This window comes from Hipposideros armiger, unplaced genomic scaffold (assembly GCF_001890085.2).
Source record: "Hipposideros armiger isolate ML-2016 unplaced genomic scaffold, ASM189008v1 scaffold_6, whole genome shotgun sequence".
Lineage (NCBI taxonomy): Eukaryota > Metazoa > Chordata > Mammalia > Chiroptera > Hipposideridae > Hipposideros > Hipposideros armiger.
The window spans coordinates 4,728,915-4,753,359 of NW_017731356.1; the positions used below are offsets into that span (position 1 = coordinate 4,728,915).

Genomic DNA, 24,445 nt, shown 5'->3' on the forward strand with positions numbered 1-24,445 from the left:
AGGAAGGACAAGAGTCCAGGAGCTGTCTGATCACAACAGGAAATTATCAGTGCGAGGGGGTGCTTACAGATCCCCTCATTTAAAGATAAGTCACCTGGCTAATGAGTCACATAGTCAGAACTAGAGCTGAGTACCTTGATGGCAGTGCATGCCCTCTCCACCCTGCCACTCCTGAGAGACCAGTCCCTGATGAGAGTGTGGTGGGACTGTCCAAAGCCACACAAATCATCCTCAGAACAAAGATCAGGTGACTTGCTGAATGTATGTTACCACCAAGTTAGTGGTCCTGAAGAGAAGTGGAGGTGAGAGGACACGGCTGAATGGTCACCCCTGGTCCTTCTCGCCCTGCAGTGGAGCGCTACAATCCTCAGGAGAACAGGTGGCACACCATCGCGCCCATGGGGACCCGGAGGAAACACCTAGGCTGTGCAGTGTACCAGGACATGATCTACGCCGTCGGCGGGAGGGACGACACCACAGAGCTCAGCAGTGCTGAGAGATACAACCCCAGGACGAACCAGTGGTCTCCGGTCGTGGCTATGACGTCCCGCCGTAGTGGAGTAAGTGCAACCACTGCCCACTAGAAACAAGCCTGAGAGGAGGGCGCTGTGCAGGAGAGCGCTGACCTGCAGACGTGATACGCTGGGACGGGCAGAGTGCGCTGCGTAGGCAAAACCGCCCGATGCTTTTGTCCTGGGGAAAAAGTTCACTCCTTTTGATTGCTGTTATCTCAAGCAGTTAAATCGCATATCCAGTCACATCCTGAATTAGAGAATTTTTTTATGATTTGTCTAGTATGAGTTGCTTCTCTGAAAGGCATCCTGCGTCTTACCTACTACCCTATCTATGATCACCCATGTTTATCCCTACCTACTAGAGCTAAAGATTGTTTGCTGGCATTTCTAGGTGATATCCCACCAAATTGGCACACCAGTATAAATGTTTAGGCGGAAACTCCTGACCCCACCACCAGTCTCCACAAACTGGTCTGAGTCTATCCCACCTACAGCACAGACCCGATCAAGCTGACCTATGTCATGTCCTAGACCAGCAGTTCTCAACCTTCCTAATGCTGCGACCCCTTAATACAGTTCCTCATGTTGCGGTGACCCCCAACCATAAAATTACTTTCGTTGCTACTCTATAACTGTAATTTTGCTACTGTTATGAATCATAATGTAAATATCTTTTTGTTTTCCGATGGTCTTAGGCGACCCCTGTGAAAGGGGTCGCGACCCACAGGTTGAGAACTGCTGTCCTTAGACCATGGTTGGTGACCTGTGACTACAAGACACTTCCAGGGCGGGGTACAGAATTCATCCATGCTAGGATGTTTGGCTCAGGTGACATGTAACCCATAACCACTGATCCCATTAGGAGTCCATCGATGTAGGACAGCACGTGGGAGGCCCCAGCAGTAGCTGAAGACTCCTTAATCTGAGGATGTAAGGGAGTGAATTCTGGCTTGCACAGGTCAGGGGTCACTCCTGGCTGGGTCAGCCAGTCAGAGCATTCACATGTCTATGGTTCCTTAGTACCGGTAACCGACAGCTTCTTAGTCACACCGTTTTCAGTGCTACATTCTGTTGATTATAGTTTCACTCAACTAGCAAATATTAAGTGCTTACTGTGTGCTGGGAAAGCAAAAATGAGTATGACATGATACCTCTCCTCAAGGAGCTCCCAATTTAGTGAAAGAAAATGAAATGTTTACAGCTAATTATAAAAACCGAATCCTATAGTGGCCTGTGCATTAAAGGAGAACATGGAAGGATGTGCTTACTGCTTTGGGGGCAGTGAAGAGACTTACCAGAGAAAGTCACATGTCAGCTGGGCCATGAAAGAATTATATTTTCTAGAACGGGGAAAGGAAACACTAGCCAGGGAACAACATGTGCAAAAGTATGGAGAGGTGAAAAATGGATGGTAGTTTCTGGGACAAGCAGTTCACCTGGTGTTACTGCAGGATAGGATGCATTAGGAGGTGAGGCTAAAGCATGGGCTCGTGTGGCTTTCTGCAGGGCCTTAATGACATCCTAGGACTTTAAACTTATCCTCAGGTGGTCGGGAGGCCTAGAAAGCTTTTAGAGGAAAGAGACAGCATGGTTAGATCTGTATTTTAAAAGGAAAATTTAGGTGGCAATTTAGATAGTGGATTAAAACAGGCAAATACCAAAAGAAGTGAAAGAAGTTTGGGGGTTCTTGTTCATTCCCAGTGAAGGCTTTTCCTAGAATTTAAGAAATACATATTTTCAAATCTTGTAAGTATTCTAATTGAATATTTAATTTTATAGTTCCCATAGATTTTTGTCATTACTTTTTCCCTCTGTAACACAGATAAAAATGTATTAAATAATCAAGTAAACCAAACACAACAAACCAAGTAAACCGGAACGTAAAGCCATAAAGAATTACCTGTTATTAAAGAGATTTATGTGGGAACCAGTCTATATTACCCCAGTGATTGGCAGTGTCCTCAGCAGGCCTGTGTTTTGTCCTGTAGGTTGGCCTGGCCGTGGTGAACGGACAGCTCATGGCTGTAGGTGGCTTTGATGGCACCACATACTTGAAGACGATTGAAGTTTTCGATCCTGATGCCAATACATGGAGGTAACCTTTCAGCTATGTCGCAAAGCACCTCACTGCTGACTGGAAAATCATGGGCTTGAGACAGCCCATGACCACCAAGGTCAGGATGGTCAGCACAGGGAAGCGCCTCCTGCGGTACTTAGAAGAGGGCTGAAGTTACCCATATTTGGTGGCTTATTTTGACGTACCTTCTCTAAAGTGGCTGACATCTTACAAAATTCTTCTCTTCGGTAACTTTTCTGTTTTATAATTAGAAATGGCAAAAAAGGGGAAAAACAAATCTCCTCTCTAGACCCATCATGTGCAAGCTGAGGAAACTAAGGCACCAAGAAATAAAATGACTTGCCTAAGCAAGGTAGTGACAGAGTTAGAATTAGAACTTAGATCTTTGGTTCTCCATCTGCAGTACAATTTTTTGGTGTTCTTGTGGGCAGCTTTATGCCCAGGAAAAACAAATTGCAGTTACTTTTTTAAAGTAGTATTTCATTTTAAAACCAATTTTTCCTTGTGCTTTGGAAATCTACTTAAATACATTATTATCCTATTTTAAAGTCTAATAAATTTTTAACACTTTTAGGAGGAGGTTACATCTTATTTAAGAGTTGAATTAAGGACTGGCTCAGTTGGTTAAGAGCTCACTCAAGAGTTTGAGCTCTGAGCAACAGTGGTTCGAGTCCCGGCCCGAGCTGAGCTGCCACTGAGCTGCCAACAGGTGGCAGGATGGCTCGGCTTAAAAAAAAAAAAAAGAGTTGAATTATGTTCAACTATATTTATAGGGTTAATTTTACTTTGCTTTCAAATCTTTAATTGTCTGATAAATCCTTCTATGTAATATATAGATCTTATAAATTCACATAAATCAGGTGACTCTTGCAGTTATTTTAAGTATTCAAAAACTTTTAAAAATTTAGTGAAATTTCCTTAAACCTTTAAACTTAAAATCATAGGTCTAAATCTGTACTCAATCATATATTTTATACTTGATTCACAAAACTAATCTGATAGATGCTTTAATATGCCAAAGTCTCTTCATTTAACATTTTAAGTTCTTAAAAGCTCTTAAAATGTTAAATATATAGTTAATTCTCAAACTTAATACAAAACATCAATGAGATTGGTGTACTTCATATCCATACCTGATGCTAAATACTAGCCTTCTAAGGAACAGTTTTACCTTCCAAGCAATTTGGGGTTTCTTTCTCAGTAAATTGGGCTTATTTGCCTAAACAAATCTAGGGTACCATCTCAGTGTTTGAGGTTGCACATCAACCCCAGCTGTCAGGCTGGACATGAGATCTGAAAGATTTTCTCATGACCGTGAAAGATAAGCCAAGGTCTGTGTTACAGTCACTACTCCAAACGGGGCAGGGGCAGTCTCGCAGTTCATTCCTGCTGTATTCTAAGTACACGTTTTCTCATTTTGAGTCTGTAACCACCCACCCAGATTTTTCATCAGGATTCAAATAATGAATCAACTGAGTTCTTTTTATCGTCTTCATCTCTGGGAAAGCCACAACTTGTACAGATATTTAGCTGACTTTCTTTGGATTCTGCATCTCTCATGGCTCTGTGTGGCTCAGTGGTCACAATATTAAAGTGAGACTAATGGCACTGTAGCACTTTTTGCTTCTCCATTACATTTTCATAACCTTGTTCATTAAGTAAAGATTCACTGGGTGTTCTTGGCCCTGGAGATCCAAAAGTGAACAAACAAGGTTCCCAGCCCTCCTGGAGCTGACATTACAGTGAGGGAGACAGTGCCATACCAGGGGCTGGAAGTGCTCTGGGGAATAGCAAAAGGGGGGGGGGGAGTCCAGCAAGGCCTCACTGGAAAGGTAACATTGTAGGAAAACCTAATAGAGGTAAGGGGAAAATAATGGCAGATTTTCATGAATCGGAGCCTCCCTCTTGTGGCATATTTTCTTCCATATACAGCTTTCTTTTTTTAGTGGGAATTGAAGCACAATTTAAGAGACAAATTTACTTCTGCCACTTAGTCACATAAGGACTTGTTTCTCAATAACTGTCACTAAATAGAATTAATATGTGAACAACTAATATTCATGAAATTCTTAAGGATCATCTTTTGAGAGGTAACTGTCTGTTGAGAGAGAACTGTAAATTTGTAGTTACATATCCCCAACCTAAAACCAATTTTACCTCACAGCTGGCAGAGGGTCTAATATTCTTTTCATGGAAATCCTTAATTTTGATGATGTTCTTCACATGTCACAAACTAGATGCTGGCTTTATTTACTCTCCTCCAGTTTGGTGCCATAAAGGGTTTGAGGAGGCTTCTAAAGAATACAAAAGGATAAAAATAAATTGATGAATTGTAGGCAAAGGGAAAATATCATAGCCAGGGTCAAAATTAGACACAATGTAGAATATACGATTCTGTATAATTGCTGGAAGTCAGTCTAGGTGTAAAGTCGTACAGTTATGATGTGAAAAGTAGATATGACACTCTTATTCTTACAGGTCTCCTGTGAGAGCATTTCAGTCAATGTCTGAAATAGTTCTACTTGTCACTGCCCAATTCCAGCCCCTAATCTTTGGAAGAGATGTATGAAAGCTAAAAATATTACTTGTGCTATAAAACATAGAAACGTGTTTTATTAACATCTTAGTTATGGAAGAAAGTGCTTTTTCCAGTTAGAAATCTGATCTTGTTTCTTTCTTTGCAGGTTATATGGCGGGATGAATTACCGTCGGCTAGGGGGTGGTGTAGGAGTTATTAAAATGACACATTGTGAATCGCATATATGGTGAACATCTAGAAGACCATTGAGTATACGCTCCTCTGTATTCTGGAGAGCTTTGACTTTGGAGCTTTGTACAGCTCCAGAAAACACTAGAACTAATTTTATTCTTTGCCGGTGCCTCGACCTAATGGAAATGCAGATACAATGAAAGTCCTTCGCCTGCAGGATGCCATCTTTGCACAGTCATTTTCAGTTCTGTGCAGAATATTTATTTTCGGTTTTAATTTATCATGGTTGTTTTCTGTTGCTGTTGGTTCTTTTTTTTTTAAGCCTTCCTCCCACTAAAAAAAGGACAAATTCCAAGCAGTAAAACTTTATTTTTAAGATATGAAGTTTGAAAATGCTAATAAGGGGAGAAGGGCTATCTGTGATCTAGTTATTTCTAGGTGTTCCATCCACATGACTCCACTACTTACAAGGACCAGTGACAAAGATAGGTATGCAAAGTGTATTAGTTAGCTGTCATTCTTGCACTAAGTATCAGAAGACTTGAAAATCTAAAAAAAATAAAAGCATCTCATTTTAAATAGTATAATTCAAAAAGAAAATTAAATCAGTAAAACCAGGACTCAAAGTTTTCATCAGTGGAACTTTGCATCTTGTTTTCTTCCATACGACCTTGTTTTCTGTTGTATGTAAAGTCTTTTTTTCATAACGTTTTTATAGAGTTTCTGCTAGATCTAGAGCTCTGCTCAGTGCCTCTACAAAAACAGTCCATGATTCTCAGATAGTGTCTTGAGAATCCCCAATAGAATCATGTGCAACTCTGCAAGTTTTTACTCAAAAACATTACTGACTGACTGAAGCAACTTTCCTTCCTCGTTTCTTACCGCTACTAAGGACCAGCAGGGAGAACTGCCCTCTCCCCAGCAGTGAATACTGTTATGCAATTTACACTTTGATGCTCAGGCCTGCTGAAGCTGAGGCTTACCTGTAATCCCAGCCTCCAAGGGATGAATCCTTCAGTTCCTGTAGTAGTACATGCTAATGGGCATAAAACCAATTGAGGCATTTTATTAATAATATCTTGGTTCTTTTATACAACTATATGCCATTATCCTTATTCTATAAAGCCACTGTTCCTACTTCTCTCAAATTGCACTTTTAGGAGAAAAGTTTAAAAGTTCTAAGAAAAACATGATAAAAATTTCAGTGGTTAAAATTTTTTTTGTCATTGTGTTCACAGACCAATTGTTTTCAATGTATTTTGCAGGAAAATCTTTGAGTAAGACTTTATCCGCAACCAAAAGGAATAACCTCCTTTCCCGTCCTCCTCCCCCCACTACAAAAATGTTTGGCAACTTTTGTGTTTACATTTAAAAATCATTTGCACCTTTACAAGGAAAAAAATAAGTATTTGGTAAACAATTGTTTACGTGTATCATTTATGCTTTTTCTAGCATGTATAACTTTTTTAAATAAAGATAGTACTTACCATAAGAATTTTTGTTTAATGCTTGTGTCTTTGCTATTTAAGATTTTTCAATATCATTTATATTTCCTTTATGTAAAATTGTAAGTACTTTCACAAACCTGAAGGAATAAAGGGATGGCCAGCTAGAATTATGAATTTTTATATTTTACATAAAAAATTTTATATGAAAGTTTAATATATAACATCAATATTTATATTTATATTACATTATTTTATAGTAATTACAAATATTTTCTATAATAGATATTAATATTTAATATAGTATTACCTAACCACTAAACTTATTTTCTGGTATAGGTCTTAGAATCATACACTTTTGACCTAGAAGGACACCTAACAATCATCTGTTCCAAACCCATCTATTTCTTTGCTCTACGGCTGAAAACCAAGGAAGTCCTTCCTTAGAGTAAATAGTAAGTGATGGAACCAGCATTAGAAATCAGTTCCCCAAACTCCCACTCCGTTTCTCTTTCTGGCCCACACTGTCACTGCAGGCCGACCTGAGACATGGCCTGGCACTAAATATGCTAACAGACTTTAATTTTAAATAGCCTGATAAGCAACACTGAAAAAGCATAAAAAAATTTATGAGATCCTTACAGTACTGCATCCTTAACAGCCAGTCTTCCAGGCAAAATCACGTATTACTCAGGACTCTGCTATCACCTTTATTGAAAGAAGAGAGGAATGATAACAGGAACCAAATTCTAGGGGTTAGGTTCTCCATAAATAGGGAGGTCCCCAATGGGAGCGATTCATAGGGCAGTGAGTCGAGACGAGACCCAGGAACTACAGCCCTGGCCAAAGTGTTCATTGGAGCCAAAGGGTATTTCTATTCCCCACCGAAGGTGCTCCAGGTTATTAGTGTAATGTAACTATTCCAATAAAGACATTGCTGTCTAATAGAGGATTTTGTTAACTTACTTGCGTAGTGATTTCCACAACTCTTAACAGGGTCCCCTGAAGTTTTTAACTCTTGGGTTTGTCCACAGTGAGCCTCCAGCACTTCATCAATTACAGTTCAGGTGTTCTTACCCTGGCACTGGTTCCCACAGGGTTCCTGCTCCTGAGTCACTGCTCAGCTACGCCGTGACACCCTGTATTCGCCTGTCTGTCTGTTTGCCTGTGTCCTCCCCTCTTGTGTATCCAAGAAGAGTTGTGGATTTTTCCAACTGTTCAGTGTTTTACTTGTTGCAAGGACAGAGTAGCCACTTCCAACCTCCTTACACGTGAAACTGGGAAGAAGTGAAATGTGTAGTTTCAAGTAAAAGAAAAATCATGAGTCTTCTCCATAGATGCAGAAAAATAATTTGACAAAATCCAACTTCCGTTCAAAATAAAAAACCCTCAATAAATTAGAAATAGAACTTTAACCCGATAAAGGGCATCTGTGAAACACCTACAGCTAGCATCATGTTTAATGGTTTAATATGCTTTCCCACAAAGATCAGGAACAAGATGAGACATACATTCTTACCACTTATATCTGCCATTGTACTAAAGACTCTAACCAAGGCAATTTGGCACGAAAAAATAAAAAACATCCAGATTGAAATTAAAAAGTAAAACTGCCTTTATTCACAAATGACACCAATCTTATATATAGAAAATCCTAAGGAATTCACTAAAAATGCTACAGAAAACAAGTTCAACAAGGTCATAGGATACAAGAGCCATATATAAAATCAATTGTATTTCTGTGCACTAGCAACAACAGTCCAAAAACAAAATTAAGAAAACAATTCTATTCTCAATAGCATTAAAAAGAATAAAATATTTAGGAACAAATTTAACAAAAGTGCAATGTTTGCTGAAAACTATAAAACATTGTTGAAGGAAATTTTGAAAAGATTTAAATAAATGGAAAGATATCCTATCCCATGTTCATGGATTGGAAGACATAACTACGATGGCAATACTTCCCAAACTGATCTACAAATTCAACACACTTAACTACCACAATCCCAGTTAAACTTTTTTACAGAAATTGACCAACCGATCCTACAATTCTTATGGAAATGCAAAAGACCCAGAACAGCAAAAACAATCTTAAAAAAAGGACAAAGCTGGAAGATTCATACTTCCTGCTTTCAAAACACAACGCCACAGTAATCAAGACAGTGTGGTACTGGCATAGGACATATTATAGGTCGCTAAAATAGAATTGAGAGTCCAGAAATAAACTCAAACATCTATGGCCAATTAATTAATGGGAAAATAATAGTCTTTCAATATGTGGTGCTGAAACAAATGAATATCTATATGCAAAATGATGAATTTGGATGCTTACCCACACCATAAAAATTAACTCAAAATGGATTACAGACCTAAATTTAAAAGCTAAAATTATAAAATCCTTAAAAGAAAACAGAGTAAATCTTTGGGACTTCTGGTTAAGCAATGATTTCTTAGATACAACACCAAAAGCATAGGAAATAAAAAAATTGATAAATTGAACTTTATCAAAGTTAAAACTTTTGCATTTCAAAAATAAATAAGTTCATTCTGATATTTCCGATTCAAATTTAGTATTACTGTTTTTACTTGAGCTTACCTGATTTTATAATTGTGTATCTTTTCTCTTACATGGAAAATCTTGGTTCCTAACATTGTTATAATACATTATTTCATCTTATAGTAGTAAAATAACAACACCAACATTACTAATAAAAATATTAACTAAATGCAATTTGATTCCTTTGCTGCTCTTCTTTTCCTAGGATAGAACCCACTAACCATGAGCAGTCAAAAAAGTAGTATTTAAAGATACTGAAAATAATTTATGATTATAGCACGAACTTATATTTAAGTTCATTTGTTTTCAGTTTTCAAGAGTGCTTTGGTGTTTCCTTTTTTATCTAATTTTATTTTATAATTATATAAAACACTTAATATTGTCCAAACTAAAAATAAGGAACATACAGGTAAGTCATCTTTCATTCCTGTCCCCTGTACCGAGTTTCTTCCTCTTAGTAACCACTTTTATTAGGTTTTGGTTTATCCTTCCACTGTTTTTTTAAAACAGGAAGCATAACACACATACTCATAATATTCCGCCATTCCTTCCATAAAACAGCATATTAAACAATATGCCCACGTTTTGCTCTCCCACATAACATCTCCTAGAGCTCACCCCATGGCAGTATTAGATGTCTTCAACCCTTTTAATAGTCGCAGAGTAGTAATTCACTGGGCAGCTAACCCATAATTTATTCAACCAATCTGCCTCTGATGGGTATTGGATTGTGTTTAGTCTATCACAAATACTGTAATAAAGAGCCTTGTATTGTACATGCTTCATTTTGTATTTTTGCCAGTGATTTGGGGGACTGAATCCTGGAAGTGGGATTGGTGGTGCAAGGATAAATCACACCATTTTGACAGAGACAGCTAACTTCTCCATAGAGGTTGTACCACTTCTAAGAACCTTTTAACTGTTTTCCTCTTCCTCTACCTACAACTCATTCTCCCTCATATCGTATAAAATACAAATTGGGTCATATTATTCTCCTGCTTCAAACTTCACTGGCTTCCCATTGCATTTAGAATCAAAGCCAATCCCTTCACAGTACTTATAAAAACTTAAGATGACGTGGCTCCTGCCTGTGTCAGGTGGGCTTAGGTTTGGCTATGAGCAAGAGACCCAAAAAACAATAGCTTAAACAAGATAGAAGTTTATATCTCTGACACGTACGTTAAGTCTAGAGGAAGACCATCCAAGGTTGGTGTGGGGGCTCAGCTTCAAGAAAGTCCTCAGGGCACACACTCCTTCCCAGTCATGCCCCTGTGTCCCTAGGACCTGAGCCTCATCCCTGTGACCTAAAAGAGCAGCTGGAGCACCAGTCATTATATGCGTTCCAAGCAGCAAAGTTGGAAGAATAAGAAACGGGCAGGGGGTACATGCCTGCTGTGTTTTAAGGAAGATTCCTGGAAGCTCTACGTGACACCTCCATTTATATGTGCCATGGGTCAGAACTTAAGTCATATGACTGCACCTACCTAAGAGAAAGGCTGGAAAAATGTCATCTTTATTCTAGGCAGCCACGTGCCCAGCCAAGAGTTGGGAGACACAGCACCAGGGAAGAAGTGTCCTCGGTGTCATCTCATACTGCTCCACTCTTCACCACTGTGCTCCGGCCACACAGGTTCCCTTCCTTCCTCAGATAAGCCAAGCTCTTACCCGTCTCAAGGCCTTTGCTCATGCAGTTACACCTGCTTAGCATACCTTCCTCAGCCATCACATGGCTGGTTTCTTCTCATCATTCAGGACTCAGCTCAAATGTCACTTCCTCAAAGACCTTGGAAAACTGCGTGTAAAGTTGGCCCTATCCCAGTCACCTCTTTCATATTGCACTGCATTATTTTCTTTAGAGCACTTATCTCCGTATGGAATTATTTATCTTTTGCCTTCCTCCACTAGAATATAATTTCCACAGGACAGAGATATTTTTTGTCTTCACTGCTATTACCCAATACAATTCTAAGTATTAGTTGAATGAACAAATGTCTGACTTCAAAGTCCATGCTTTTTCTACTACCTCTGTTGTTCCTAGTTTATGTGAAATAATACCACACTCCAGAAGTTAACTTTTGTTTTTAGAATGACCACCTATTAAAGTTACTTGCCTCCAAACAAGATTTTTAAAGACATTGTTTCTAAAGTAAAACAAAACCTTTCTATGCTCAGTAAAAAGAAGAGATTTAGATATAACCTCTTGGGCAAGTCTCTTAAGTTACTGCGTCTCAGCTTTCATTTATAAAATGGAAGAGTTGATTAAAATTCATTTAATCTACAGATATTTACCAAGCACTGTGCTAAAGCAAAATTAGGCACCTGAAAGTTAAACAAGAAAATCTATGCCCTCAAAAGAGTCTCACAAGTGCCTTTCAACTCTACAACTTGCATGATTCTAATTCTTGGTTTGCAACCTTTGAAAAGGCTCATGACTTCCTATTCCTGAGACATTAATTAAAGATCTATCACCAAGACACTGATAAACACACTGCTTCATTTTAAAAGTGAATATTTAATTCAACATTGCAATAAGAATTGAATATTAAAAACAGAAGCATATTAATGGCTAAAAAAAGTAATCTTTCGTTTCCTTTGGAGAGGATTTTTTTTATTGCTAGTTCTCTACAGCAAAATGGTGCTAGGAAAATGTCTTTAGAAGACAGAAATTCTCTCTGAATGCAAGTCTAAAATGCTTAAAAGGGATTAAAGGTTTTAAAGACCCAAACCAGAAATACTCAATATCACAGATATCTCATTTGAATCCTAAAAGTTTGACATACTAAACATTACACATTTTTTAAAAAGATGGTCAATAAACAACTCAGCATTTTCTAGAGATGCATCCCAGGTAACCATGACTATTATACGAGCACCTGGCTGTGGTTCTTCCACTACCCCCTTCTTTGTTCTTCTAGATCCTTCTTGGCTTCCATCTGGGCAGCTCCAAAGGTACTGTTGGAAACAGACGCAGACATAGCCGTCCATTTCTCCTGCAGTCCCTCTCAGCTGAGCAGTTAGGCAAATAATAAATGAGAAAAAGGTATATAATCCATAATTTATAGTCCCCAGAAGTCCTCACTCAATTTGAAAAATTGCCAGTTCTGTCAAATATGCCAACACTCCAATAATGTATTTATGACACAGAATCTGAAAGAAAAACAATAAAAAGACAACATTTAAAATTAAAATAGAATTATGATAACAAAGCAGTTTGATATTTGATCAATAGTCCAGGCTTATTTTAAATTCCATATCTGCAAGCTAAGATATGAATATGAACCCAAACCATTGCTGCTCTAAGTCAAATACATTTTATTCAATAAAGACTGCTGACTTTAATAAATTTACAACTACAGTCAATGGTGCTTAGAAGTAATCAGAGTGGGGTTCTCATTTATTCCAGTTCCCATGCTTGGGCTGACTAAGGAGTGAGGAGAAAGAGGGGTATTTATGAACCCCTAGAGCTTATATGCAAATTGTCTACATTTTCTAGAAAGAGGTTCCATAACTTTCCTCTTCTCAAAGGCATATATAATTCCAAAAGTATCTTATAGAATGCAGATGGCAGAAACCTGGTTAATACATTAATTTCAAACTTTGGACAGGCAAAGTACAATGTTGCAGTTAAAAGCATAAGCTGTTGAGTCAAATGACTGGGTTCCAATTCCAACTCCACTTACCAGCTGTGTGATCTATCTGAGGGAACCTACTTAATCTCCGAGCTAGTTTCCTCTTCACAACCTATGTAAGTTTGTATGTAAACTATGTATATAGGTTGTTGTGAAAACTAAATGAGACAATATGCGTACAATGCTTAATAATGCCTGGCACAATTTAGTGCTTTATAAATGTTAGCTATCATCATGGCATTATTTGAACCTAGGAGCCGCAGTTACTGCCATACATCATTAAGACAGGCTCTTAAATTTAGAATAGATTAGATAAAATACATGTGTTTAAGGACCACCCTCATATACATAGATAGATAAGAATACATCATATAAGTTTTTAAATGTAGTTTACTAATAGTGTGGGCATATGGAAACAAAATTTTTAAATACCGTATATAAGGACTTCATGAACATTGAATTCTGAGGTGCTAAAATATAAATTTTTTTCCTTTATATTATCAAAATAACATAGTGTAGTATAATCTTGCAAATTTTTTACTGTAAACCATAGTAAAAAAATAAATTTAACATCATCACCCAGTACGAACAAAGGTATACCCTTACCACATGTAATACACTCTGTTTTTATATTTTCTATTTCTTTTTTTGTTTTTTTGTTTTTAAAGACACTTTTTTTTTTAGATTTTTTTTTTTTTTAATTGGGGAATTAGGGGAAGGGGAACAGACAAGTTGCTGTCCTTTGTTCTTCAGTCTAGATGTGGAGGACGTTGCTTCACTGGCCCATGTTGGTATTATTATTGCTCTCTTCCCAGGCGAGGCAGATCAGTCACCGGCTTCTGGACGGCCCCTCACTGCGGCTGCTGGCCGCTCACGCTGGCTGCTGGCTACACACGGTAGCCCATGGCAACCCACTGCAGCAGGGGCTGCAGCCTATGCCATTGACGGCGACTCCAGGCAGCCTAGCTCCAGGTTGAGCTGTTGTTCAGCATCTTAGCTGTAGAGGGCAGTGTCACTGGCCCTCATATGTGGGATCCAAACCGGGGTCCTCTGGCGTCCCAAGCCAGCTCTTAACCAACGCGCCACTTGGCCAGCCCGTTTGTTTATTTTTTAAAGGTGGTCTCTTCCCATCAAAGTTATTCCCCAACCTACTGTTGCACTGTGACCGCCTCCCATTTAAAAAGCACTAATACAGTACATATAGCAGAGTACGAACATTTGGAACCTAAGAGATAAACATTCAGATCTTGACACCTCCTCTTACTAAGGTATCTTACATGTGTCACTTAAACCTATCTTGGCCTCAGTTTCCTTGTTTAAAAAATAAAATGTGAAAAAAATAAAAAAATAAAAAAAAAATAAAATGTGGATAAAAACACCTCAAGATATGTTAAACTCCTAGCACAGTGACAAAACCAATATTCATGGAGTGTTTATTGTAGTTGTATTTTAATACATTTTAAATATAGTAACATATTTTAATATATTGGGTTGTCAGAAAAGTCATGATGTATTTTTCTGTTTTTCATTGCAAAAATGTGTCATGACTTTTCCAACAACCCAATAATTAAGTGCCTACTCTCTGTTTATTTCTGATACTTCCTCCAGTAAGGACTTCATAAACAGTAAAACAATGTCTCTATTATCTCTTTCCTAGTAGGGACAGAAAAGCCTGAAATATAAAGATGGTATCTTAGTTCTGTGTTTCTGACTATAATTTTCTTATCTAATACAATCCTCTGTTATCTGATCATCATTTTAAAGTTTGACAAGAAACAATTTTGAAAGTTTCAAAGTTACTACGGAATAATTCATATTGTTACCAAAATCCATAGCACACAGCATCTAGTCTCCTTCCATAATGAAGCTGCATCTAGAAGGCTGAAGACTTTTGAATAAATCATTTATGAAGCAGAAAATAAAATCTCTCTACTGTCTGGAATTGGCAGACATTCAAATGTTTCTTCAATGTGAAAAATGCAATTACCATACATTTTGAAAACTATGCAATGAAGAAAAATTCCCTAACTAAATTTGTTCATACTGACCTTTATTTTTCCATCAGTATGTGCTGAAGCTACAGATGTTGAAACACGAACCAATCTTGTGGCTGATAAATGAATTTTGAAATGCCTATAGAAATGGGAATAAAGGCAGTTCATGAATAAGTCGACTTCCTCCTGGGTAACTTCGCCAGGTGTTTTGTGGACACTGTCCCACAAAGCTTTTGCATCGTCTGGATGGATGGCATAAGAAATGTCCAGGCTTTGAGGGCTACAGGGCACAGACCACAGGAATTCCGTAGTAGCCATATAATGGTCCATTTTGCAAGCAGTCCACATAGCAGCCATCCAGGAAAGATTAAACGCACTGATTGCCAAGGGACTGAAGTAACAGTCAAAAGTTTTCTGAAACCAGGTTCCAATGATGGCTGTGTTAGTCTCTGCTCCATTTGCAAGGAATAAAGGTAGACAGGTGAAATCTTCTGGAACAGTCTCCAGAAGGCTGTCTCCAAATACACAGCAGAACCAACCAGTCCACAACACTTTACCTTTGCTGTTCTCAGAGGGCGATTGAGATTTTGACAGAATCTACAAAAAAGAAAAACAGGTTCAATTAAGTTCAAACGTACACTTACTCCTGAATTACATCTTCTCAAAATTAATTAGCACATTAGTACAAAATAAGAAGGTTATGTTCTATTAATTGTCAAAAAGCACAGGAGGGAATAGTGTCCCTAGTCATTATTAGGGTTTATCAAGTTAATTGATGTTTTTTTCTAACATTCTTATATACTAGAAACATGGTATATGGCAAGATCTTCGTACAACCAAAATGCAAGATAGGGATGCCAATACGGTATAACCAGGGACTGTAAAGGTCATCAAATGCAACGTGCTTAAACTCTTGCCTGGAGAAGACTTCACTAGTTCCTAAGGCAGTTCTTTCTATCAACTTGAAATGTTATTTCATATGGGAGGCCCTGTGGTTTCCACCCACTGGTCCTACCTTCTTCCTTACATGCACACAGAACAAATTGAATCGAACCTCTTCTACAGGAAAAGGCCTTCAAATATTTGATGATCCCCATCATATGTAGGGCAAGTTCAACAACTCCAATTTCTTTGACCATTCATCCTACGACATACATACAAGTTCTCACACTATCCTGTCAGTCTTCTCTGAAATTTTGCTGAATGGGTGAACGTAAGTGAACATAATTTCTTCAAAAAGGTCTGATTACAGGACTGCCACCATCTTTAACCTAGATTATACTCCTACTAATATAATCTTAGATTGCAGTAGTTTTCTGGCTTGTAGTTGACAGCTTTACTTAAATTAACTCTACATATTCATTTTTGCTGTTAATAGGTAAATCCGTACTCCCCCACCCCACCCCCCGCCAACCCTATACTGAGGCAGTAAACTTATCCCTATTGGAATTTCAATCTCTTTCAATTTGGACCGCTGTGCCAATCCACTGAGATCTTTTAGAATCTTAATTATATTTTCCAGCAGATTAACTAACCCTTCAAACTTTATATTTGTAAATTACACGACAAACATACCTTCCAGATATTAAAAGATGTTTGAATCAAAGTTGACGAGCACGGCCCAGTATCATATCCCTTTAAAGATGATCACTTACTTAAACAGTTCCTTTTACCATAGTTTTTCCTGTTCAAAGATTATATAAGAGACTCTCAAAATCCCTTAAAGCCCATATATATCATGTCTGTCATACTTTTAAACCTTAGGAGTCCTATAACCCTGTCAAGGACACGACAGTTTGAAAACGATTAGGACATTACATTAAAAATTTAAGAGATTTGGGCCAGCCGAGTAGCGCGATGGTTAAGAGCTGGCTTGGGACGCCAGAGGGCCCCGGTTCGGATCCCACCAGTGACACTGCCCTCCACAGCTAAGATGCTGAACAACAGCTCAACCTGGAGCTGGGCTGCTGTGAGTCACCGGCGACGGTGTAGGCTGCAGCCCCTGTGGCTGTGGCAGTGGGTTGCCATGGGCTACCGTGTGTAGCCAGCAGCCCGCGTGAGCGGCCAGCAGCCACGGTGAGCGGCCATCCAGAAGCCAGCGACTGATGTGCCTCTCCCGGGAAGAGCGCAATGATGGTGCCAACTTGGGCCAGTGAAGCAACGTCCTCCACAACTAGACTGAAGAACAAAACGACAGCAACTTGTCTGTTCCCCTTACCCAATTCCCCAGTGCTCTTCCCATCCCAATTCCCAAATAAAAATCTTTAAAAAAAAAAAAAAATTTTAAGAGATTATTTCTACTCCTTACAAGAGCATTTGCTTGCCTGATGACATGCCAACCAGACCCTTCACTTCTCTAGGCATCACCTGCTTGCTTTACCTGGCAGAGACTGCTGTCTATCCAGTATCTCTTTCTCCTTCCACAGAAAAACTGTCCTTTACTTGGGGTGGCAAGGTACCGACTAAAAAACAAAATTTTTCTAGTGTCCCTTCCAACTGGGATGTAAAGAGAAGCTGCTGGGTCTCAGCACATCTCCTTCAAGATGACTCCGTGTCAGGCATTCCATTTGCCTTTCCCACCCTCCTCCTACTGCCTGCTGGGAACTTGCTCGCACTACTTAGCGCTCCGGACGCCATCTTAGACGACAAGGTGACCTTAGGGATGGAAGCCATGCACCAAAAATGAAAGAGAGGAGCCTAGATTATTAATATCATAAAGCATACACCAGACTTGAACAGCTTACCTATGGAGACCTCTTTTATAAGACAAATAAACCTCTCTCTTATTTAATTAACTATTGTTTAGGCTTTCTGTTACATGCAGCTGAGTCTAATCCTAAGAATCTTGAGATCCTTGCCAATACCATGATCTATCCCACGGCCCAGCAAACGTCTTCTATAAAGGACCAGACAGTAAATATTTGAGGCTTTGTGGGCCATATGGTCTCTGTAGCAAATACTTAGCTCTGCTGCTACAGAACAAAAGCAACCCAAGATAATTCATTAACAAACGAAAGGGGCTCTGGGCCAATAGAACCTGACGTACAAACACAGCAGCAGGTCTGACTTGGCCCTGCAGGCCGCAGTTTGCTGACCCTTGATCTATATAAATAAAAAAATAAAATTAGGCCTGTTCAACTGTGTCAGAATTTATCAATGACTAAGATGAGTTAGAAGAAACAGAAGTAGCAGGTATGAATAAAATAAATCTGGCTTCTTAATGAATCAAAATTTAGTCTTACTCGTATTACTTTTATATACTCATATAGGAAGGAATATAAAATGTTAACATTTCTGAGAGTAACCTGGCATGATATCACGATATGTAATGATGTTACATATTTGTTAAAATTCTACTAGGAATTTAATCCTAGTAAAAACCACAGAGCTGTAGAATTCCTAATGACATGAGTAATGATCTCTAACATTGGGTGAGTATTAGTAAAAAAGTCATAATGCAAAAGTATGGGCAATATGAGCCCATTTTATTTTATTTATTTTTTCACATCAGACGGGTAATGTGCCGATGTCGTAACAAGGTTTGTGGGAGGCACATCTCACACACCACACTTATGAACTCCGGAAGGATCGAGCCCATTTTAATAGCTACAGATAGCCAAGTAGATGTATTATGTTCATGAGAGATATTGGTCTGTAGTTTTCTTATAATGTCTTGGTCTGGTTTTGGTTTTAGGGTAATGCTGCCTCATAGAATGAGTCAGAAAGTATTCCCTCTGCTTCTAACCTCTGAAAGAGAATGTAGAGAGCTGGTATAATTTCTTCCTTAAATGTTTGGTAGAATTCACCAGTGAACCTATCTGCACCTGGTGCTGTTTTGAAAAGTTATTCATTATTGAGTCAATGTCTTTAATACACAGAGGCCTATTCAGGTTGTTTGTTGCCAAATAGCTGTATACCAACACGTTAAACTGTGGTTTTTACTTTCTTTGTACTTTTTGTATATTTTCTAAGTTTCTGAAATAAATATGATTATATTGTCATAGGAAAAGAAACTTTTTTTAAGTAGGCTACATCTAATTACTATAATTTGGTCAAATAAGACATAAAAGAGGTTACAAATCACAAGCTTAAGAATTTTAAAAACAGTAAAAAAAAAAAAAAAAACCATACAATTTCCAAACCAAGACAATGCAGATTCCGCCCTACTAGGAAGCAAGAGCTGCTTATGCACTGTACCTACCTGGACAAGAAACGCTTCGGGGTCCCTTTGTGTTCCTTTCATTCCCAGCAGAGCAGAGAAAATCACTTTGATGTTGAGGTCTTCTCCCACTTGCACAGCAAGGCCTTTTTGCTTTTCAGCAGCAATAAATGCGCTCAGAAGTTTAGAATACTCTTTGAGATTAGTATAGGAGAATTTATATAAGGGAGTTACACTGTATAAAGACCATTGCTTATGCAGAAGGAATGCAACCTTTTGAAGTTCAGCATCTTCCTAAAAAAAAAAAAAAAATCATGACCAAAGTTTAAGAATTAGGAAATTTCAGTAAATAAGGATTTAACCATAATATTTTAAGTATTCAATACAAACCTATAACTGGGTGCCTGAGCGTTGTACTCCAGACAAACCAGAGTTTGCAGGATTCTTTGAAGACTCTTGAACAGGCCTTTCGGACAGCATGTCCCTTTCCTTCCATCAGGTCTCTGCCCAAATGTCACTCAAGAGGCCACCCTCTCTAAAGTAGCACTTGCACCCACTCCAACTTTGTCACTCTATAGCTCCTTAACATGTTCTATTTTTTCACAGCACTTATCACTATCTGATATTATATATCTGTCTGATTTTTACTGTCTGTTTTCCCTACTAGACTATGAGTTTGATGAAAACAGGGGTTTTGTCTATTCTATTCATTACTACATCTCTAGCTCCTAGCAAGAGGCCATCTAGAACAGGTGTTCAATAAATACTTACTGGATGAACAATGATGTTTGACTTTTAGAAACTTCAAATTATAGATTTTGAAAATACTAATTATTCCTAGCACAACTAATTTGATTGGTTTTAATTAACTTTTAAAACTGTTTGGCAGTAAATCCACTCTGACACAATGCCTAATTCAGTGGATTAAATAAAAAGATACTTGGGAATATTTCGGCCATGCTCTAATAGAACTACATACCATCAAAAACAAAAACACTTCATCTGTATGAGCCCCATGGCATTATGGAGGGCCTTCACAGATACCCTAGAGGCTCCTCGTTTTATCCTGAATTGAATTTTTCTATAGAATCCACACTTCCTGACAGTCTCACAGCTCCAACTATCTCATGGAACTTTCACTACAGTTGTCTATTTGACAAAAATATTTGCTCTGGCTAGAGTATTCACGGAAACAGTTATAAACTTTTTTCTTATTACTATCAAAAAGTACGGCAAAATTATTTGTCTCACAGAGATAAGTGAGCACTGAATTGGACATTCCAATCTTTAATTTACATACAATTTCTGTTTTTTAGTTAGAAACTATCACTTTCATTACCAGCACTAGTCATTTTTGTTTAAGACAGTTTCCACATAGAAATAAAAAATTTCTCACATCCTAAAAGATACTATGCACACATTGACAAGAAAATCATTATTTCGCAACCATCATGATAAAGATGGGATCTGGCAAAAATTATCAAAGGCTGTTAAATGTATGGGGAAATTTTGACAAGGAACAGGAAATCTGCATTATTTTAAAGTGTTTCCCCCACAGACTGCTTATTAGCTGCAGAGGGGAATAAAGGAATTATTGGGCAACACCCTGACAGGATGATCGAAATTAACATCACCTATCGTGACATCACCAGGTGTCATTCCCTAAGGACACAACAGCATCTAATACAGTATTCCAGCCAAGAATACATAACTCCAATCTAATTGTGAGGAAACATCAGACAAACACAAAATGAGGAATATCCTATTTAAAAAGGGGAGAGTAGGAGCCGCTGAGCTGCCAACAGGTAGCAGGATGGCTCAGCTAAAATAAATAAATAAATAAATAAAAAAAAAGGGGAGAGTAGGAAACTATACTTTTCAAATGTCATAAAAAACAAAGAAATATTGTGCAAGTGTTCCAGACTACAGGAGGTTAAAAGACATAACAGCGGTGGTACTGACAGTGTGAACAATTGTTTCTTTTAGCTGTCTCTCATTTATTTCATTACCTGAAGGATTAAAAAGATACTAAAAATACAAGAAAAGTAAAAAAAACTGAAATGTTTTGTTCACATATATTCTCAATTACTGAGTATCAGGAAGAAAAAGCATACCTGCAACTGTGAACACTGGGGAACTTTCCTTCGAGATGGAGTGGGGACAACTGAAGTCAGCTTCTTGGCTGATTCTAGTCGCTTCTGCAGAAGGGTGGCACCTATAAAGTAATCTTTAACCCCTGACGGTCCACTTTGTCTGGGAGTCGATTCTGGTGCATTATAAGAATCCATGATCTACATAAAAAGAAATAAAACCAGAATTCTAAACACTAGAAACTTAATTCACGCTCACAGTTTCGAAGATTCCTCTCTTCACTATAAAGGAATTCTCTCTCTCCCTCCCCCTTTCTGACCCCAGTTTTGACTTTTCAACCAAGCCCAGTATTTCTCATTGGCTACAGGCTATTTTTGTTAATATCTTACAGATAACTCAAACACAGTATGTTCAAAATTAAATTCAACTCCTCCTCCTTCCAAAACCTAGCTGGTCCATTTTGAAATTCCTGTCAATTTTCTAAGTTAATTTAAATTCATTTAAGTGGTCTCCCAATTTCATTCTTTAATGCGTAGTCATTAAACACGTTCTTTTGAGTTTTTCCTTCGAAGCCATTCCCAAAACTACTTCCTTAGCCAGGTTCTTATCACAGCAACTAAGCGTTTTCCATATCTAGTGGTAATCATTCTTCAGAAATGGCAATTTATTACTAGACACCTGTGCAAAAACCTTTACAATGATGAGATAAATTCCTCTTCTGCTCTGTATTTAAGATCTTTCATAATTCAGCTTGCTCTTATCCTTCTACTGCTCCTAGACATAAACATATTCTTGTCTTCACATTTTTGCCTGTTAACTATATTCCCAATCGGAAAAGTCCTTTTTTCATTCTGCCTCTTTTAAGATCCTGCTTGATCTAATCCAATTTCAAGTAGTAGGGTTTTGTTTACCTTTTCCCCCCAAAATACCTATGCCTATATCAGTGGCTCACTCCTCCGGAGCAGTGAGTGGGTGTCTATGTACAATGAGATAACGGGGATAAATATTTTTAAAAGCCCAAAAGCCCTCCAGGTGGGCCTGACAAAATCCCTCAAGAATGTTTTATAAAATCTTTGGACACTATTAATATACCAGCCCACAGGGTCACCTAGTCTGTACCGCTCATTTTGGTCCATATTCTCTTTCTTAAGCTTTCTTGTTCACACTATGGCCTGGAGTGTAACAGGGACAGATGCAGCTTCCTTCCTGGAAAAAGCATCTCCCTACCCCACTACTATCGCCAGGTAGAGATGGCTGGGAAACTGTAACCAACACAGCAGTGCGAAGAGCTGAGACTCCGACCAGCCAAAGTCAAAAACAGCGAAAAAGGGAGGTAGCTCTGGGAACTTGAAAAACCAGTTCTCCACCACCAGCCACACTGCCCCACCACAGTGGTGGTGCCCCATCACAGAGGCCAGCCAGTCACAGAGGGGACACCCGCAACCCCAGCTGCATTTTTCTTAACCTAAGCGTCGCCGCTGCACGGCAATCTCAAAGGCTCAAATAGAGCAGATAAAACAAGAACTTGCATGTATATAGCACCATCTACTGGAAAACAAAAGAAAGTACCCTACCTATCCTGCTGAATTGAGAGCAATTCACCTGTTAGATTGGCTATCATCAAAGACAACAAGTAACAAGTGCTGGCAAGGATGTGGAGAAAAAAGAACCCTCCACCTGTTGGTGCGATTGCAAATTGATGCAGCCGTTATAGACAACAGTATAGAGGCGCTTCCAAAAACTAAAACTAGAACTGCCATCTGACCCTGGGAAATCCATTTCTGAGTATTTACAGGAAGAAAATGAAAACACTAATTCAAAAAGATATCTGCACCCCCTATGTTTATTGCAGCATTATTTACAATAGGCAAGATATGGAAGCAACCTAAGTGCCCATCAATAGATAAATGGATAAAGATGTGATACAAGATAGACGATGGAATATTACTCGGCCATTAAAAAAAAAAGAATGAAATCTTGCCATTTGTAACAACATGGATGGACCTAGAGGGCATTAAGCTAAGTGAAATAAGTCAGAGAAAGACAAGTACCATATGATTTCACTTACATGTGTAATCTAAAAAAACAAAATAAATGATCAAACAAAACAAAAAAAGACGTATAGAAAGAGATCAAACTGATGGTTGCCAGAAGGGAGAAGGTGGGTGGGCGGGCGGTGGTGAAGGCGAATGTAGTCAATAATATTGCGGTAAATTTGCATAATGATAGACGATTAGTAGTAGAATTAGTGGGATGATCACATTGTAAGGTATGTGTCAGATCACTGTATTGCACACCTGAAACTAATATAACATAATATTGTAGACAACTATGCTGAACTAAAATTTCAAAGCCCCGGTAATTTATTGAATATTTTTACAAAGTTTTAAAATTAGCCAGCTCTCCCGCCAACTGCGCACTTCATCACACACAGCTGCAACTTCGCTGTTTTCCTTGTGCTAAGTCGGTGCAGGAACCTGAGCTCAATCACTTTCCTACGTGACTACCGATCCCTGAAGCCAGCTGCCCCACAGCCAGGGCGGAGCCCGGTGCTCAGTGTGAAACACGCAGCAAAACACAAGTATTGTAAAGATAATGACCACACAACAGGGCGAAACCCGTAACAAGTTCACTGCCAGTCCTGGGTCAATCAAAGCATCTTACCAGTGAAACGCTGTGATGACGCTGTCACCCAAGCCGGCTTCACGAATCATTCTCCAAGTCTGGGTCCAAAGCTCCGTCGTGACTGAAATCCGCCCTGTAGTAAAAAAGCCGCCCAAGTGGCAGCTAAGAAGAGAGACCGGAGGAACACCTGGCCCTCCCCAATTCCCTCCCGCTCCACAAGCGGGGTCACCAGGGACACAAAACGTGCCCAGTAAGGAGACCTCCGCTCCCTCAGATGCCAGGCGAGCCCTGCGACGTCACCCCGGCGGGACATTTCCTCTGACCCAGCCACCCAGCTCTGCGACCCTCGCTCCTGAGGAGGCGGCCTCTCTGAGGAGGAAAGGGACAGTGTGTCCCAAGTCGCCCTCTCCACCTGAGATCTTTGGGGGCCAAGGCCAGCCGCGAAAACCCGCCCTTCAGAAGCCTCAATTTACCCCGCAGCCGCCAGCTCAGTTTAAATTCGCTTCCCGACTCGCTCTGCGGCCCAACGCAGGAAGCCTACTGGGCGCCGATTCCAAGTCAATGAAACAACGAGGGTAGCCATTTTAACTGAGGGCACAGTCGAGCGACCTATTATCGCCGATTTTCCGCAGCGTGCGGCCGT

General features: G+C 39.0%; 2 protein-coding genes across 3 annotated transcripts in view; one reads left to right on the forward strand and one right to left on the reverse strand.

Moving 5' to 3' along the window:
- Positions 1 to 6,792, forward strand: part of KLHL20 (kelch like family member 20) — a 28,426-nt gene extending 21,634 nt beyond the window's left edge. Inside the window, exons 10-12 of one of the 2 annotated variants that reach the window (XM_019648161.1) lie at positions 352 to 560; positions 2,504 to 2,610; positions 5,277 to 6,792. In XM_019648161.1, coding sequence (XP_019503706.1) covers positions 352 to 560; positions 2,504 to 2,610; positions 5,277 to 5,361 — 401 coding nt within the window. In that variant the 3' untranslated portion in view covers positions 5,362 to 6,792. The remainder of the gene's footprint in view (positions 1 to 351; positions 561 to 2,503; positions 2,611 to 5,276) is intronic. The other variant, XM_019648169.1, reaches the window with a different exon arrangement.
- A 1,834-nt stretch (positions 6,793 to 8,626) lies between these two features.
- On the reverse strand, positions 8,627 to 24,425 carry CENPL (centromere protein L). The gene is made up of 6 exons (XM_019648196.1): positions 24,276 to 24,425; positions 23,842 to 23,935; positions 21,201 to 21,377; positions 19,129 to 19,380; positions 14,982 to 15,524; positions 8,627 to 12,451 (listed from the first exon to the last, which is right to left on the reverse strand). Exons 3-6 carry the CDS (start codon positions 21,372 to 21,374, stop codon positions 12,380 to 12,382), a joined length of 1,041 nt encoding a protein of 346 aa, XP_019503741.1. The 5' UTR covers positions 21,375 to 21,377; positions 23,842 to 23,935; positions 24,276 to 24,425; the 3' UTR covers positions 8,627 to 12,379.
- Between the last annotated feature and the right edge of the window lie 20 nt (positions 24,426 to 24,445).